The 19,231-nt window shown below is 42.3% G+C and overlaps 2 protein-coding genes across 4 annotated transcripts in view; both read right to left on the minus strand.

Annotated features, from left to right (window-relative positions):
* Positions 1-3,205, minus strand: part of msantd1 (Myb/SANT-like DNA-binding domain containing 1) — a 4,522-nt gene extending 1,317 nt beyond the window's left edge. The window contains exons 1-2 of one of the 2 annotated variants that reach the window (XM_008435377.2): positions 624-3,205; positions 222-518 (exon numbers count right to left, since the gene is read on the minus strand). In XM_008435377.2, coding sequence (XP_008433599.1) covers positions 222-518; positions 624-877 — 551 coding nt within the window. In that variant the 5' untranslated portion in view covers positions 878-3,205. The remainder of the gene's footprint in view (positions 1-221; positions 519-623) is intronic. The other variant, XM_008435378.2, reaches the window with a different exon arrangement.
* A 569-nt stretch (positions 3,206-3,774) lies between these two features.
* On the minus strand, positions 3,775-19,097 carry dtx4a (deltex 4, E3 ubiquitin ligase a). 2 transcript variants are annotated; one of them, XM_008435375.2, is made up of 9 exons: positions 18,698-19,097; positions 18,258-18,472; positions 14,284-15,469; positions 7,414-7,475; positions 6,655-6,816; positions 6,504-6,565; positions 5,545-5,865; positions 5,366-5,455; positions 3,775-5,279 (listed from the first exon to the last, which is right to left on the minus strand). In XM_008435375.2, the coding sequence occupies exons 2-9, from the start codon at positions 18,463-18,465 to the stop codon at positions 5,049-5,051; spliced, it is 2,322 nt and encodes a 773-aa protein (XP_008433597.1). In that variant the 5' UTR covers positions 18,466-18,472; positions 18,698-19,097; the 3' UTR covers positions 3,775-5,048. The 2 variants fall into 2 exon arrangements, with proteins under 2 accessions (XP_008433597.1, XP_008433598.1); XM_008435376.2 differs by lacking the exon at positions 18,698-19,097 and having other exon boundaries at positions 18,258-18,680.
* Between the last annotated feature and the right edge of the window lie 134 nt (positions 19,098-19,231).

The following is a 19,231-nucleotide window of genomic DNA, read 5'->3' on the forward strand; positions in this document are numbered from 1 at the left end:
AAATAGATAAAGTTATTTCAGTTATTCTAAGTCCTAATGTGTATTTTTCTCAATTGTAGCATTAAAAAAAACAAAAACAAAAAAAAAACAGTCAGGCAACAAATATGGAATATAAGTAACAAGCAATTACAAGCAGCATAGTTGAAAGAGCCTAAAACGTGTTGCGTTGCCTTAAGATAAAAAAAGCACGCTTGTACGCGGGTGTTTGGTTGTCCTGTTACCTGGAGCCCAGCATGTGCTCGCTGTCTGAACTCAAAGAGTCCAGCTCCTGTTTTATCTCCATCTCATCTGACGAGCCAGTGTACTCTGGCAGGAATCCAATCACGCCCTCCTCCGACTGGTGGGACAAGGGGTTGTCTGTGGACTGGGACGAAGTGGAGGGACCGGCGGCCGAGGCCTGAAACTCCAGCGAGTTCACCCTGCCGTTCTCCAGCGGCTTGGAGAGGATCTTCTCGATGGCCTTGTAGTAAGGCCAGTCCGGCGTCTCGCCCGATTCGTTGGCTGTGGCCTTCAGTCGCCTGTAAGAACAAAGAAAGCGGAAAGATTATTACTTTTTTTTTTTTTACTAGTCGTGCAACATCTGGACCTGTGGAGTCACAGCTGCTGGACATGGAAGCACTTGCCTGAACTGGAAGGACATGTTAGTGATTTTCATCTTGATCTCCTCTTTGAAGCGCTGCTCTCCGGTGAGCTGGAAAAACCTCTGGGACATCTTCTCGTAAACCTTGGCGTTCCTCTTGCTGGTTTTCAGCTCGTTGTGGAATTCCTCCCACACGTACAGGAGGGCCTTCATTTCGCCGTCGGTCCAGTTCGGGGCCCGCCTGTGTTTCTCGCTGTGGCCTGGCATCAGGTAGCTGAAACTATCGTCCACTGCCATTTTGGAGTTGGCTTCCTTCTCTCTATGTCTCTCTTTTGGCCTGTGCTGGCTATGGGTTTCTCTCCTTTTTTTCTGTCTTTCTTTCTTCTTTTTTTTTCTTTTTTTTTGCAAAGATAGGAGCTTTAGAGCTTGAATTTGAAAGTCTTTTTACTGTTATAAGGGCTGGGCTGAGTCTGCAGGGAAGGAGGGATACATGTGAGAGAGCATGCACAGCCACAGCCGTCCTGCCTGCCTCTGCCCTTCCCCCTAGCCTAGCTGAAAGAGGACTCAAAATGGGGCCTAAGGCAGGAGAGAAATCCGGTTAAAAGCTTTTAATACTGCGTGATGTCACCGTGACATCAAGTTGCCTTGGCAACGGTGAGAGAGGGCCTTTTTATCCTCCGAGCCCCCTCCCCCTCTCCTCGCTAACCACTCCCATCCGCTCTCTCTTTTGCCCTCCATTCTGCTCCACTGGCAGCACAAAAAGCTTTTAGCTGAAAGGCAGCAGTGTGAGCACACCAGATTGCTGACACTCTTGAAATATGAGCCTCGAGGGAAGGGAAGGGGAGGGGTGGAAAAAAAGGAGCAAAAAAGACTAGCGGCCACGAATGTGTTGTTTCCTTGGCAACAGGGCAATGGATTTGGTAGTCAGCCAACACGCTGCTCCATTTAAAAGCTTTTAATAATAGACAAGCCGTTTTGAGGAGCTGCGGGGAGGGCGGATTTTGCTGCATCTGGATTTGTGCAGAAAGACAAGGCAGACAAACAGTTCAGATCCGCAAAAAAAGAAAAGGAGAAGAAGAAAGAAAAAAAAAGAAGAAGAGAAGCAAGTCGTGCCATTCGGGAAAAGTGTGAATCTCCAAAGGCTGGAATTTACAGGGAGAGACATCAGGCAAAAATGGCAACATGTGGTGATCAACTGCAGAGGAATACAGCCTGCTGTCCTTTGTAATCAGCTTTCTTTGCACAGCCGTGGGTGGTGGACAATAGCGCCCTGCAGGAGGGGTTTGTCTGACCAGTTGAAGACCCCCTCCCCCCCTGCCTAGAGGTTTCTGCAAATCCTCACACACCTTAATCTACTCTTTCATAATGCATTTATTTCTCTCTTTGCAGTTCCTCCCGTTTCTTCCTCTACTTCATGTTGAGATACGCACCAGTGTGTCATTTTCTGCAGCTCTTTTCCCCCTTCCTTTGCTGTCTCCCCCCCACCAAACCATAAAAGAGCGCAGACAGAGCGATGCAGTAATGGAAGTCATCCGTTATCACTTCATCTACATTAGTGCCACTAGTTGCTGTCGGTCCGGCTTAACCGAGGAGTGGCCCGATTAGATCCTTTAACCCATCTGCTTCTCTTTAACCCAGCAGACGGGCCTGGTAGGCTTTTTTTTTTTTTTTTTTACTCCTCCACATACTGAAGCATCACATCTGCCACTTAAAGCAAAGCTCTGTCGCTGCAGAAACAAAGGAGAAATGGAAAGTTGATCTGAAAGGTTTTCAGCGTGAAGCGTTCTGGATCATCATCAAGGCGACAACATTTCTGGAACTGGCGCTGAAGTGGCCTACGTGTGCTGAAGCGCTCACAGTTTCTGTCGTGTCACTGTCACCTTTCATCCCGTGACTTGTTTCTTTTCCAAAGCTGACTCTTCTTCAAAGGCTGGGGACCTTTATAATTGTGTTTAGTTGCTTCTGTAAATTCCTCATTCATTAAGGTGGAAGTAATCCCGCCAGCTAATCCAGAAGGCAGACTAATCTGCAGATAAACTGCTCATCCTGAGAGGAAGTAGTCAGTACTGTGAATGATCTACATAATCTAGCCATTTGCTGTACAAGACTTTACATTTTTCATGCACAGCAACTAATTTAGCAGAGACTACCACGTTTGTTTCTTTGTTTATATAAACTAAGAATGATAAAATGTGAAAATTCTCATCCTAAAAAAAGTCAAGCAACGATCTTGCAAAGTAAATTTAAATGAATTTCTGATGGCTTAGTCAGGTAAGCGTTTTGATTAAAGGGGTCTTCTCCTAACCCCGACCCACCATAAGCAGCTTTATCGTTAGCGATTGTCCCGTTCTCTTTGCACTCAGATCTTACAGAAATACAACAAGAACGCCTCCTGCAGTCAGAATATGTCTGAGCTCTCTCAACAACCCCAAATTTTGTATCCACTATAGGTGCCATGCGTATCGAATGCTCATAAACCAATATGAACTATTTGGTAATATTTCTCATATTTGTGTCTTATTACACCAGTATTCAAGGGTAGTGCCTAAAAAAATATTTGTGACCATGTTCTTTTTGTTTGCTTTAATGTATAAAATTGAAAGAAATTCATTAATATGCCCTTTCATTGCCAATAGCTATTAGCACAATACTTACAACTTGCAACAAGAACGCTTACACGAAAGGTTAAGTTTGGTCAAATCAACAAGTCTGAAAACCCATATAGGGTTTTACCAGAAAAGAATCTGTATTGCTGTGGTCCTGCCTCTCTTTCATAGATGAGTCTAAGATTAATGTTTTGCAAATAAACACTACAGGGGTGCTTTGGGTTAATGAATACCATGTAAAAAGACCTAATCCCCAAGGTTAGGCACAATGGAGGGTCTATTATCATGCCATTGCTCTTCCAAAGACCAATGGAATCTTGTTATAGTGCCAGGACATTTTAAATGGAAATCTCCAAACCTTTGCCCCAAAATTCAAAATGGGTCATCACAAGGTTAACTAGCAGGGTGAAGAACCAAAGCAAAGGGGGGGGGGGGGGGGGAATATTAAAAAAATCAAAGAAATGGGTTACATACAAAATCAACTTTCTTCCATAAATATCTAGTACTTCCATTCTGGAAGTGTTTACAATTAATCTCCTTAAGCATACTCATATTTGCACAAAAATGAAGGTAAACCATGTCAGACTTCAGTTTGCTCTCTTAGAAAACAGTTTAATTCAAATCTGCACGTAAAACACATACAAACATAAAGTATAAATGTTGACCCACATTAGTATAACCCAACACATACCTCCAACATACCTCACAGTAAAACAGTCCACGCAATGCAAACTGACTTAGGCCAAAACTGAATCTGCGTCATGATAGTCGTTTTGCACCTTCTTATGATAAAAAGTGAACATGACAAAAAAATAAATAAAATAAACAACATTGACCACATTCTGTAGTGTGACTAAAGGCTGGTGTTTTTTGTTTGTGTCTTGGACACACACAAAACCATGAGATGCAAATAAGCACTACAGGTGTGCTTGTTTTCTTCTGATGCTAAGTAGAAAGCTCTGTGCAAATCTGATGGCAGGCAGAGGGTTCTAAAATTTAAATCCTAGCTTTTTGGTGAATTTGCTCTCTTCCTCGTGGGACTGTAATCAATGAATCAAGGTCTTTTAGTCCTGAACAATAAAACACAGAACGCTTTTAAAAGCACACCTACATTGAGGAACAAATAATTAGGGAATGTTCACTTGTGAGCTTATCAAATACAAAATCCTGAAAATTGAGGTTCATGAAGAAAATAAAAGTCTTTTGTACACCAGCAACACCGTTGGCCCGAGCCAATAAAACAGTGAAATAAAATGGTAAATAAAATATAAAAACAAGAATGAGTGTAGCCAACATCATATATCAAGTATTTGTAATATATAAGAATACATTTATAAATCAGACCAAAAAAAGGAATGCAGTTCTGAAAAAGTGTCACTAGAGGTCAGCAAATATCCATGCTCAGATATCCCATTTGATTTAACTCAAGTTAAAATGTTTTGCTTTGTTGACTAAGACTGAAAAACATAAAAAAACATTTACCTTCATTTAAATTCCTCTCTGAGTCCAGCAAAGCAGCAACAGTGGTAAACATGTCAAAAATTACAAATAATAATAATAAAAAATAACCTCAGTTACATTCTCATCATGCCTCTCTCTTACGAAGTCTCTCAGTAAGAAATGACAGATCATTTTTAAACTACCGCGGACTTGTATAAGCCCTGTGGCCTTGATGCGTTTTCAGCATCAGAACAGCAAAAGAAATCTGCCTCCGTCGTCAGGAGCTGAAACTATTCCTGCAAAGTTTCTTTGAACAGCTGTTAATTCACAATCAATCTGTTCTCTTCGTCAGAAAATAGCTCAGAGAACTCCGCCATCAGTCTCATTATGTCAGGCCGTTTGTGCTCCAAACGTCTGTCCGCTCAGTCTCTGGTTAGGCACTCCTCCTCGGTGATGCCCTGAGCCCTCAGCTCCTCCAGCACGTTGTCCAGGTGGCCCGGGTCGGGGTACCCGTGGCCCGTGAGGTTGGAGCCGAATTCGGTCTTGTGGTGCACCTCATTCCAGATCACCGTGTCGGACTCGCCGGTTGTGCTGGACGTTCCTACGGAGAAGATGAGCCTGCGGTCCCACGCTACCAGGAGGAGTCTCAGAACCTGAGCGAGGAAATTAAAAGTGAAACTTGATCACTGGGTAATTACTGTGCTGGTAAAGTCATAAGGAAGAGGACATGTTTATTTACCTTGCGACCCTTCTCACTGTCGGGGAGATAACAGTGTCTGGGGAAACCACGGGCTGTGAACGGCTTTCCTGGATTTGGGTGCTCAGGGCCCTGAAGTACACAACATCCCCAAAGTAATAAGCACTAAAATCCCCTCTTCTGCTTACATTTCTGCTTTTCAATTATGTCCCAACTCTCACCTGAATGCCAGGCGGGATGTTGTAGATTATGCGGATGGTTTTGCAGTCGGGATGTCCCGGCAGCGAGTGGGGGATGACGTGGTACTCCATTTTGCCTGGGGGCTGGTTGCCCGTCTTGACCCCGTAGATGGTCTTGCAAGTGGGGCACTGCAGGCTGCCGTCCTTGTTGCCGTTGTTGTACATGGCAACAAGACATTGGAGGTGATACTGGTGACCACACAGTGCCAGACGGCCCACTGACTCGGCCCGGGAGATGCCACCCACGCCGGGGCCCTTGTAGCCCGAAGGTCCTGCCAGGGCCTCCATGCAGATGGTGCAGTCCTGACGAGGAAAGATGAGTCAAGTTTGTATTATGAATCCATCCATCTTTGTCCATTTCATTATTTCTGAAGACATTTTGATATTTTGTGACTCTACAATCACAGATTTCAATGTATTTTATGAATTCATAACCGTATTCCCTGATCACGCTGTGAGTTTGGTAAAACCTCTGAGGCTCTCAGCGCACAGCTGTACTGACATTGAGGTCACATTACACCCAGGTGAACTTACTACTTGTACTTCTTAAAGAAATTATTTGCAGTAAATTTTATTAGGTATTAGGTTTTTATTAGGGATTAGGTATTCAACGAAAAGGTGGACTCTGCTCTCTGTTTACAGTTTGCACATGTTTGGTGTAGGGGATACACCAGACATGTCAGAGAGGAATCCCCCAAAATATATCATCCTCTCTATGAAACATGGTACTGGCTGCATCAGGGATGCTCATCTTTGCAAGGGACGGAACGTTAATGAGAAGATATATAGAGCTAAACTCAGGGCAATCCTAAAAACAACTCAACGTGCCACTGACTTAAAAATTACTCTAATTGTGGCAAACTTCTATTACTTTTTAAACAAGGAAACTACACGAAGTCAGAACAAACCAAAAATACATGTTCAACACAAGGCAAACTCACCTCCTCTGGAGGATTTCTGACTTTCTGAAGGTATCGCTTCACCACTTCCTCTGGTGTTTTGCCTGTGAGAAAAAAAAAACAATTATAGACCAAGCTTATTATAGGTTTTGTCAGTCAAAAACAACACCGCAGCACAAGCTGAGAGGCCCACCTTTTCGGGCTTGCTTCTTTGTGGTTTTGCGGCAGCTCTGGCTCAAGCCAGGCACAGGTTTGATGTCGCTCTTGCTGACAGGTGGGGGGTGGAGTACCAGCTTAGGAGGGCGCGTGAGGCAGACAGGAAGTCCCGCAGCACTCATCAGGATGCCCGTAATACCTGTGAACAGCCAGTGAAACGAGGTTACATTTATCCTGCCTTCGAAATACAGTACCTTGCAAAAGTAGCGATGCACCTTCGACCTTTTTTCATTTGTACGTCTTATTTGTCTGAAGTAGTTTATAATTGTGAAATGGATGGAAAATTGTATACATTTACCATTAAAATTCCAATAACTGTGACATATTTGTGTAATTAATTCCCTTGAGTTAATATAGTTTTGGTGTACGTTCCAGCTCTGCACATCTAAAGACTCTCTCCCGGACAGATTCAACTGAATCCAGCAAATTTCACATCTTACTTCCTATTATAATATGGCTTTACATCTGGACTTTGACTAGGCCACTTTAATATGTAACCATATTTTGAGCAAACCCATTCCATTGCATCTGATCGTAGCTCCTTTCGTATATTTGCTTTGTCCCCTCTGTGTTTTGTGGCAATCAGCAAACATTATGGAACTTCATATAGGTTTCTATTAACAATAACTTTCCACTTGCCCATCCACTTCATAATTATCCCACTACTACAGTTTTTTTTAATTTATTTAATCAAAGCAGTTTAATGTTTTTGATGAGGCTGTTTGTATATTTTTACCTGCCAGGGCAGGATGCACAGGGCTGGATCCATTCAGGTTCTTTACTGGAACTGTTGGCACTCTGAAACGCGAGAAAAACACATACTTCTGTTAATCCGCAGACACACAGCTGCCACAGAAGGAAGCCGCATGACCGACTGGCCGGGTCAGCTCAGCACAAGGCCAGGCCGTCAGATTCTGATGAGTCACATGTAAACAGGTAGAGCTGCAGCTGGCTGCAGCATATGCTCGCTTCCGGTTCAATACGTGTCACCAGGTTAAGAGGCTTTTTGCCGAGTCATGTGGAGACAGGAGCAGATGCTGCGTGTCAGGACTCGACATACTGTCCTATAATTCATCCAGATTTACCACTTCAAACTGTTTAGGGTTTAACAGTCTGATCAAACCCTTGGCTTATTGAGATGTTACTGAAAAGGGCTTAATATATGAACCATGCCGCTTATTATTTAATAAAAACCAAAAACAAATCTTGTACTGAGCGACATTAATCAGCAGATTAAACGTTTGCCAATCACAAGCGAGACAAACTTTTAAGTAAAAAAAAAAAATCTGAATCTCCAGCTTTGATTTGTGTTTAATTTACATCATAAGCATGATAAGTCCACATAAGCATCTCTCTCGCTGCGTCTGCCCAATACGAGGTGAAAAATCCGCGCAAATCTGCAATGTGTCTCACACAGCCTGCGAGGAACACCAGCTGTCCTGTCTAAGGTGTGTACTTACGGTCTGCCATGCTTGATAACAGTCATCGTCCTAGCTTCAATGGCACCAAAGGGTCGAGATGTTCCAGCAACAAAAGTCCACTCGTGGGACTGTTTTTCTTTCTTTAACGCGGTACGTGAACCACCTCTGTCTCTGCTGCACTCTTCCTCCGCTTGTGTGCTGCTGTCTTACTTATCCCCCCTGCTTTTAAAGGGCTAAGCCACCTCTTCCCATCTGTTGATTGAACTCTGTTTAGAGGCCAGCGATTGGCAGCGTTGGGAGGGGATTACCTGTGAATTATCACGTCACTCTGCCAGGCGGCCGAACGGCTGGCAGGTAGAAGCTCAAGCAGCAGCATTCAATGTCAAAATTGACACAGATGTAGATTTATTTTACTGCCATAAATGAAGACTGAATGTGAAATATTTCTGGGGCTCATAGATATTAGACTGAAATCATAAAATGAGTACTATTTGCCTCAATTTCTGTAGCTTTTTCTTTTAGGTGTCATAATTCATGCTTCAGCTGTCCCCTATAGTTTTTATGCAATCTGTCAAAAACAAACGTTTGCTGGAGAAAATATACATTTTGATTTTGATTAAACGTTAGAAATGTTTAAAAACTTTCTGTCTTAATTTATGTGCATAAAGTAATCATAGGTATGGAAGTCAAACTATTATGTTTTTGATTGTTTTTATTGATTGATTGAGAATTGATGATAAAGCATAAAACAGGAATGACTTTTAGACCTGGTCTTGGAAGGTCAACTTTCCATACATAATCAATGTTATACTGTACAACATATTTCACTCAAGCCTACACTTTTCGTAACCATTAACATACTTCTGGCATAACTCCTGGATGTTTTATCATTCTTCACATCAGAAATACTAGAGCTAATTTTAAAAGTGTTGATTTCAAAGCACTGAACTGGTTTCCATGCAGGTCCAAACGGATCTGAGTCCGAAAAGAATAAAATCATTCCTAAACTAGTGTGTTTGAGATCCTTGTTCCTGTCCTGGAAGTATACTTGGAGGAAAAAATATGGCTTCATCCAATTAACTGATGTAACATTGATTTTGAAAAAAAAAGAAAAAAACTCCCTGTGGTGTTTAGTTCCAGTATAGGTCAATCTGATTACACTCTGTCACTGAACGCTGTTTACCAACAACGCGTCTATTGACTTCTTCAGTTTGTGCCCCTTCCTTACGTTACCCAGAAAGCACATTTTTGTGTCAGGAGGGAAGATGTGAGTGATATGATTGGAACATTAAGAGAAGAGGCGAGGAAATCAGAGAAAGGAAAGGAAGATAAAAAGAGGTGGAAAAGCATGTCACCTAGTCACGTTTGCCTTGATCCTGAGCTAATCTTGTGGCATTAGGGCAGCCTCCATCTGCAGCAGTGGATGATGACAAATGCACAAGCTGCCGTATGTGGCAGCAGATGCTTTTTTTACAGATGCAAAGCTCATACCTCAAACTGAAGGGGATAAACTCTGGCAGCAGGAGCAGAACAACCAATGAGGGACAAACGACGGACGAACGTCAGACACGGCGTAACGAGAGAGCAAAAGTGTGTGCAACAGGTGCAGCTTTCGTCACTGTGATAACCTTTGACGCTGGAGATCCCCCATTCCCCCCAGACTTAAACGATTCACTTACAGACCATCTGTTTCATTTCACTGCAGTAGTGTCTCCACCAAACCACATTTAAAACGGAGTTTGTTTTTACAATACATCCAATCCTAATTCACCGATCTTATGAATTGAATCAAGATCTCCTTCAGTCCATTTTGCTCGAGTTAACTCCAAGCAATGCAAGCAAGGGCAACCACAGACATAATAGATTAGAGGAGCTGCGCTCCGTAGTGCTGTGAAATCAAAATGTGATTAGTGGAATGAGTTTAGTATGTAAAACAACAACAACAAATAAAGAACAACCTCACTGCTCCCAAGCGTTACACATTATGCCGTCCATTGAAAGATAACACATCATTTCGATAATTGATGTGCAATTAATTTCTTGAGAAAGGAGAAGATGGTATTTTTGGTTCAGAATCTCCTTACATCAGGTCAACAATGAGCCTCCACTGCGGTAAACCTATTACCTGTATTGTTTTTAATTTCGACAATCTTATATGAACTGTTCAATTTCTGTATGTTTGCAGCCCAGAAGTGACAAGATAAGAAGCCACGTAAAAACAACTTCGAATGCAGACGACGCTAAATTCCCATTTAAGGTTTGCACTGGAAAACTTAAATTTTCAGAAGTTCACTGCATTTGCAGAACAATTACTTAGGTTGTTTTTTTTCCTATTGACTATTAAGCAAAATACAATGGAACTTGAAAGCTATGTTTCATTGTGTTCCAAGTCAACAGCAAACCTGTTGTGAAATAGAGACATAACTAAAATAATTTTGTTTCGCTTAGTCAGTGGTGTTACTTTTCTATATTTGAGGCCTGTGACCCTTAGGCGTGAATCTCACTTTGTAAGATTCACACCTAAGAAGGACGGGTGTGCTCCTCGGTCCAAAAAGGAAATCTGCACATATGCTTTATTTTAGTTTGTCTTATGGACATTTCTGAGTTTTTATGTATATTTAGATTTGTTGACACAATATTTCCAGTCTCCTCTAGAAATCAAATCTTAGTAAGTTATGGTTGTAAAGTAGCAAAAAGTGAAAAAGATCCAGGGGTACGAATATTTCTGTAAGGCGGAGTATTTATGCGCATGCAATCCCTTTTACATTTCAAAACCAGAGAGAATGTTACTTTGAACTTTGTGTTTAAGTTAATCTCTTGATTTAATCATATTAAAAATAATGAGAACATTGAGAGGGTTGGACTATTACTAAAGAATAAACTTAAACATGTTCCAACGATCCGTACTACCATCCTGGAAACAACTAAGGCTTTGAAATGATACAAACTGTGGATTTAAAGAGTAAAACCTCTCCATCCATCTCAGGTTCTACAAATAGAGAAATAGAAGCAGTGAGTGCTGAATACTGGAGTGACGGGATCGCCCTTTATCTGTGACGTTCCACTGGGTTTTACCGCAGCAGCAGGTTCGGCCATCTGCTGTGAAGGCGGACACTCTCACCTGCAACGATTAGAGTCGCAGGTCACCACACAGTGAGCCCGACACAAAACTCACAGATTATCTGAGGTAAAAAAATGTTAATCCCCATGTTTATTTTGTATTTAACCGCTCTGTGGCTGTGGAACATCAGGGCTGTTTTGGGTAATACCAGGCTTCGTGAAAGTCGGGTCACTGTGCCGGGCCACAGTTGGATTTGGTCACATGGGAATGATCCTCGGCATGAGGTAGTGTCTCATTTATGATCGCAGCTGAGGCAACTGCTTTGCAGAAACCCACGAGCAGAAGACGTGGATCTGAAGAATGCCGAAATGAAATTGAATAATTTATTTGTTGCCCTCCATTTTCATTTAATTTTGCAGCTGTACATTACTTATAAATATGTTCGAGTGGAAGACAACATTTGGTTATATTTAAAATCAGATTACATGGAGGTAACAGAAATGTCAACATAAACAACCCAAACAGCACGAGCCTAAAACAGGGTAATTGATTTAAAACAGTAATGCTAAAGTGAGACGACTAACTGGCGCCCCCTGGCTTTGGCACTTGGCAATAGCGGCATCCTTCACTTTACACCTGAAAATCACCTTATTACAAAGATGGTCGGGGTTATTCCTTTTTAACAGTTGAGCTGCGAAAAAGGAAGTTTGGGACAATAAATCATACATCCTATTTTTTTAAACGACATCTGTTCCCAACTCAAATTTTCAAAGTTTTAAATTCTTTTTTTTTTTCTTTTTTTTTTTTACACGCAGAAGTTCACTGTGAATTTATGACCAATATTTCTACAGTGGTCAGGTTTTAAATATGATAGTTAGAAACATCACAGACGATGGATGGATAGACTGGTGGATGGATGACACTTGGACAATGGAATACAGCATAAAATCCAGAAAAACAACTTTTTTTTTTTCCAAACAGGTGGAAACAGACAGTCAGAACACTGTTTGTCATTGTTTACTTTCTTCATGAACTGCAGAACCACGTCCATTCTTTGTGTAGAAAGCAACCCAATTGAACACACTGCTTTTCTATGGATTTATGTCTGTTGCTCAGTGCAGCTTTCTTCACAAATCCACTTTACTGTTATGTAACAGTGAACTGTTGTCAAGGGATGAAGCAGACAAACAATAATCAATAATACTGGACTGTAGGAATGCCCTTTGCACACTGACTGGGAATAGATTCAGAACTTTAGCAGTGTTGAGATTTTGTACATAAATAAAGTCAATAGGTACAAAACATTTTTGTCTACTGGTGTAAAATGACAGGGAAAGTGGAGTAAATGGTAATCCTTGACCCACAGCCAAGCCAAGCCCAGGAACACTGAAATAAATACAACTCAAACAAAAAACATTAAGACACACCTAAATCACTCCTTGCTATATTTAACTGAAAACTTATGCTGTACAGAAATATTAGGTGCACAAAAAAAATTTATTCTGAGAGACACATGAGATGGCCAGACAATTTTGATTAAAAAAAAAAAGGCTTTTAGGCTAATTTTCCTAAATATGAGTATCTACTTGCAAACCTTACCGTATGCTGGTTTTATATTTAGTGTTTAACCTTTTTATTGTCTTTGGTTCTATTCAAGCATTTTTTTTTGAATGGTTTCATTATGGAACATTTGCATTGCAAACGAGAGCAAACCACTTGTGTGAACTCGGCTCCTTCAACATGAATGGCCATCATTGTTTTCGCCTGGATATGAACAAGCCTGCTGAACTTTGTCTCAAAGATTAAACTCTCACAAATCCCAGTGAGCACCGATGCAAGACGCTGTGTACAAAGGACTAATTAACAGGGAATTCCTTTAATTGTAATTCCTTACATGACCTGCTGTTTCTCTGAGCTCCCTCAATTTTAATACACAGACAACTAACCTAATAAAACACCGTCAACAGAATTCTGCTTTGTGAATACTAATTTAATGCCTAATTTTATTCCTAGGGTACAGACTATACTTTTACATACAGTCTGTGCTGCGATCATGATTCATAGGCATTCTTTTAAAACACACATCTTCTGCTTACATACGGCTGCGATACGACAATTTTATCAGGAAAGTTGAGAAACGGGTTTTTCTTGTTACGAGCAACTCATTTCACAGGAAACAAAACATCTACTTTAAATCAGCATCGCTTACTTTAAAAAAAAAACCTGGAATACTTTTGAAACTTGTGAAACTTCACAGTTCGTGAGTTTTATAAAAGAACATCCCAGTGAATTTGCTTATGCCTTAAATAGGATTCAGCGATACAGAAGCGACAAGGGTAAATAGTTTAAGTATCTATAACTCGTGTTTTCAATTTCCTCTGCCATTTACCAAATAGAAATAATTTAGGTAATTCTTGCTGACCTAAGACAGAAAATGTTTAGTGTGAATTGATAAAAGACAGTGACAAAAAGGTTGTGTCTTTTAAATACCAGAATATAAGTATCTGATTTTCTGCTAAAATTATCTTTGTTTTAAGCAAGGACAAAAGTACAGTAGCCTTGTTTAAGGCCAGCTTACTGGCAGGGCGCAGCAACAATAACAGGGGTGTAGCTCGTGCTGCTTTAAGAAACAGTGTCTGAGAAAATGTTGGTCACTACCGCACTTTATCAGGGATCTTGTAAAACGACATTAAATCCTAGGAACAACAAAGTGGAAAATGTTGGCATTTGTAAAACTGCGACATGGCAACACATCGACCTACCTTGACGCTGATAGCTAGCCATGCTACACATGATTCACTAATTTACCAGAAACACTTCTGCAGTCTAGACTCACTCCTGGCAGCGTGTTTCTATAAACAAAATTGCATTTTGACCAAAAATGAAATGACATTTAATATACTTAAACTGTATACAATTCTCAGTTAAAAGTATGTTGCAATGTTTTTAGGAAACACAGCTGCAAAAGGAAACCAAATTGGCTTGTGGGAGTAAGGCTCAAATATTTTGTTCATGAAGAACCAAATTGTACATGAAAACATACCGAAACACATAAAGCAATCCATCTAACAATAAGTTACATACATAGCACAACCTCGTTGCATTGCACGTTTCTCCTACTCACCCGGAGGCGATAAGTGCTCGCGACTGAGCCATGGCGATGCGCTGCAGGGCAGGACGACTCAGACCGGCGAGGCTAGACCGCGGCGGCAAGGGGGCCGCGCAGGCAGCAGCACCAGATGAAGACACTGGACCGAGAACACGGGCAGAAGGCGACGGCGTGCAGGTGGAGGCAGCTGTTGAGATGAGAGCCGGGGCTGGGTTTTGCTGCATGGGGGCCGAAAAGGAGACGGAGAGGGTGGAGGAGGCTGAGGTTTGAGGCGGAGGGATGGAGGCCGACATGGGAGCTGTAGAGGGTGGAGGAGGTGGCGGAGGAGGTGGTGGGAGAGGAGGAGGTGGGGGACGAGTTGAGGAGATGGAGAGGGCAGCAGTAGCTGGTCCGAGCAGGGAAAGAGAGTGTGTGAAGCTACTTCCAAACCCGAAGGTGTTACTGCCGATGCCACCAGCACCAATAACCCCCATCCCTCCTGGAACTCCCATACCAGTTACATTGTAACCACCAGTCGCCCCAAACCCAGAAGTCCTGTGAGGAGAGAGAGATCTTGACGACAGCGACGGGGGCCGGGGCAGAGTCAGAGAATAAGAACTTCCTGGGATGGGGTAGCTGTTTAATTTGGGACTGGGCAGCTTAGTCTGCGGTGGTCTCCGGCCCAGAGTGTGGGCAGTCGACATTGTTCCTGCTTTGAGACTTAGCACCAACATACACTGCTGACAGGCGCAGGGTTGTCCCAAAGAAGTGATTGCCGAAGCGGGAAGTGCCCCGCTTGGGTAAGCGCTCCCATTCCCAATCCCACCGCTGCTCATCCTCATCCCCATGCCTACACCGGAAACGTCAACGCCGAGCAGTCCTCCATAGCCGGGCATAGACGCGGGTCCCCATGCGTGGTGGGATCTGGGTAAGGGTCCAGACACCAGTGGGTATGCCAGATCGGCGCGTCTCTGGATCCGTCGGCAGCGCTGCGTCTGCCCATTGATTTGGGTCATGCTTTCAAAGTCAATCAGGTAGCAAAACCCCAGCGGCGCCAGGTCCAGCCAGGGCTGCTGACGATCACGAGCTGCCTGGATGGCGATGCCCACCTCTGTGTCGTATGCTGTCCAACTGCCAGCGTCGTTCTCCCACTCCCACAACCAGCCTTGGCCTGGTGCTGTGGTGGGATCGTAGAAGCTACGTCGAACAGGTCGAAGGGTACCTGAAGCAAGAATCACACCACAGGTAGTAGATCTGTATCTGTCAGGAAGATCATTTATTACTAATTGTCACGGTTGGATGAACCCTACCTGTGTTGCACCGTATATATTATGGTTGAATATTGGTGAAGTTGATTGTTATCACCCTCTTTCGCTTACTATTCTCTTTCTTTTCCATCTTTTGAATGAAAACTCTACCTGAGCTAAGAACTATATCTAGTGAAGGTAGAATGGAAAGTGAAAAGTCCATCTGGCTACACATAACATTTTTAAAGATAACTTGATTCCATGGTGCCTGCAATATTTATCCTACCAAATATTGCAACAAGGTAATATTTTACACCTTGATATTACAGTGACTGTTGTCATTTAACAGATTTCACAGCTTTGTACCTTCAGCCTTTCTTTCTAAGGAGCCAAACGTTCTTGGAATGTTTTTAAAGTCTCGGTCTTGATCAATAGTTTTCTGAAGGTATTTTGATACATTTTTTTTATTTGACTTTGTATTTTCACACAAGATACAGTCTTTGTAGCTGATCGTCACCTCATAAAGTTCAATGTGTTCAAGGAACAAATATTGAACACATTGATCAATATGTGGACATTTGGAAAACAAACAAAAAGCAAAATATTATTTGAAGGTTAAACATTTTACAATTAATAGAAAATCCACAAAAGGCATTTCATTGGCCCTGAATGACGTAACTTCCTCTTAGAGATTCGAGACATTTTCTGTGGGGATTATGTGTTCACTTGGTTGTAAATACCTGAACTTTCTCAAATTCCTCTTATTTGTATATTGATAGATTCAACAAGAGAAATGTGATAAAAAACCACAAATCCCTCTGAGTATTGATCTTTTTTTTTAAATAAAATGCTGAAAAAGCTGTCCAAAGCAGCTATTATTTTCTCTTCTTTATAAGAATGCCTCCCAAATTACTTAAACTAAAGGTAACATGCAGACATCTCATAGCTACTCCACATATCCTCACTTGAAAAGAGTCCATGCAGTGATGTTATCTCTCCTGACTACTAAACAAACAGCCTGGTGTTGTATGACAGGAGGTAGACACAATTTACTGCACTGCTATTTGCACTGAACAAGGAGAGTGTAGCCCTGACAAAAATCAACAAGGATTTTATTTACTTGCTGTGAATCTGGGCAAACGTGTTGCCCCTGGTAACAACGCTGAGTGTTCCGGATTGTGACTAGCTGAAGGCCTTGATTTGTTACAGATGGATGAGCTGGTGAGGTAGAAATGTTTGAAAATACAAAATAGTTCCGTCATACGTGTCTGTGAGCCTGTGTTCTTGTTCTGTTCCTATCACAGTGTGACGCACGTGATCCTAAACAGTTTTATGATCCGAAATTAGGATAATTTTTGAAGAAATCTGATACAATTAGCAACACATGAATCTTTTACACTGTCTTTGTCTCTGTGTGGATTTGCAAACTGCAGTCTGGCTTTTCTATGTTTCTTTTCAAGTAATGTCTTCCTTCTCACCGTGTGGCCTTTCAGTCCATGTTGGTACAGAATACGTTTCGCTGTGGTCAATGACACTGCTCATTTTAGACCAAATACAGCCACAGGCCTTCCTCCACTTAACTCAAATGTGTCAGTTTTCCTTTCAGACGCCTTGACAACCTCATCTTGCCTTTTCTTCCTTGATTCTGTTTGTAAACTTCAGATTTTGAAGTCGATAATAAATACATATCTGACACATTACTTCTCTCGTTACTGTTGCTTTTATCTCCAACATTAGATTCTTTTAGATTTTGTTTACATGGGCCTTTCAAATCGGCACATCTCAGACTGAAATTCTTCAAAAGAGTAATTGTAGACAGTGATGCATGTTGGCAGGAGAAGTCTCTTGTAGCGGTCCGCATTACGGTGAATTTGAAGAAGAATGGACACAGAAGAATATTTCCCTATCAAAAATCTGTTTTTGGTTAACTTTTTTCCTAATCATTATAATTAATGGGGGGCTGCACAGTGGCGCAGTTGGTAGAGCTGTTGCCTTGCAGCAAGAAGGCTCTGGGTTCAATTCCCAGCCTGGGGTCTTTCTGCATGGAGTTTGCATGTTCTCCCTGTGCAAGCATGGGCTTTCTCCGGGTACTCCGGCTTCCTCCCACATTCCAAAAAACATGACTGTCAGGTTAATTGGCCTCTCTAAATTGTCCCTAGGTGTGAGTGTGTGTGTGTGTGTGCATGGTTGCTTGTCCTGTGTGTCTCTGTGTTGCCCTGCAACAGACTGGCAACCTGTCCAGGGTGAACCCCGCCTCTCGCCCAAGCAAGCCAGAGTGGAGATGGGCACTAGCAACCCTCCCAACCCCACTGAGGGACAAGGGTGAAAGAAAATGGATGGATGTGTCATAAACATGCATAAATTAAGTTCGACTTACTTGTGAAAAATTATTAACTTTTCAGAGGCCAAATGCTAAATGTTTGAAATTAACACGAGGGTGTTATGTAATCCCATTTGAGGCCCATTCTTCACACAATTTCGTTCCCACATGGGCCCCAGATGTAAATACTAACTGAGTATTTTAAAGAAAACACTAAATAAAAAAAAAAGCAATGTGTGGAATTAAAATGCTATTTACGAGTACGGTTACGCAAATCATATGGAAACAAACCCAACAAGGCATCAAATCATCAGAGGACAAATCCATGCAAGACAATTTTCCCAGGGAATCCAAACAAGAGCGTTACAATGGGAATAAATAAGAAAAGGCCTTTCGCTTCCATGTCACTGTTCCACCCAAAGTCGCTCCCCTCTGACTCTCACCTGTGTCTTGTCGGAACTGGTGCATGGAATGTAAATCGATGATGTAGGGCGAGAGGCGAGAGTCCACTTGGCCGAGGACCACGCTACCACACCGCGGGTCGCTCCGGATGACCGCCTCGATGTGGTGACATACAGCCGGGCTGTACGGCCGCCAGCGTCCGTGCTCGTTCAGCCATTCCCATACCACCACGGCGGATGCTAGTAACATCCTACCCCTGCAGACACAAAACACAAATAAGCGCAATAACAGCTGGGCATTAAGAGCCGACAATGAACCGCGAGAGGTGTTGGCAGCGGTGGGGGTATTTAAAGACGCCCTGCAGCCTCCTCTACGTGCATCCTTGTGCAAGGCGGCTTTGCATCCATCTTGCAACCTGAAGGCGTCCTCTGGATGCGGATATAAGCGCACATCGCGGAATGACAGTCCGTGCAAAGTGTACCTTCCATGTTTGTAGTCTGATGTATGCAGCAATCGGCGGGCCCAGTGTTTTTCCCTGGAAGAGACACGGAGGTTTTCAGGTTCCGAGGAGCCTGCTCGCAGGATGGTTGCATCTTACTCCCTATGCAGATGAGTGACGTCTGCTGAAATCATTTCTTTGGAACAGTCAAGTTTGGGTGAGAGAGGAAGACGCAAACTGAATGCAGCAGCCCAAATAAATAAGCCACAGGTATATTCTGACTGTGATTGTGAAAAAGCACGTTTATGTATCGGTAGATCATCCTGATTTTCCACGACCATTGTCTTCGCCGTTAAGAGGAATTGCAGAACTGTTGCAAATATTATTGTGTGAGAACTGAGAACATTTGCTAAATTAATACTGTAGTTTTAAGTGTACTAAGGATTTTCCTATTAGTTAATCTGTTATACCTCCATACGGTAGCTCCATATAAAATAAATATCATCCTCTTCAGAGAACGCCCAGTATCCAATCAGAATCTAGCAAGAGCCTCTCTTACCAATCAGAAACTGATGT

Source organism: Poecilia reticulata, linkage group LG18 (assembly GCF_000633615.1).
Source record: "Poecilia reticulata strain Guanapo linkage group LG18, Guppy_female_1.0+MT, whole genome shotgun sequence".
NCBI lineage: Eukaryota > Metazoa > Chordata > Actinopteri > Cyprinodontiformes > Poeciliidae > Poecilia > Poecilia reticulata.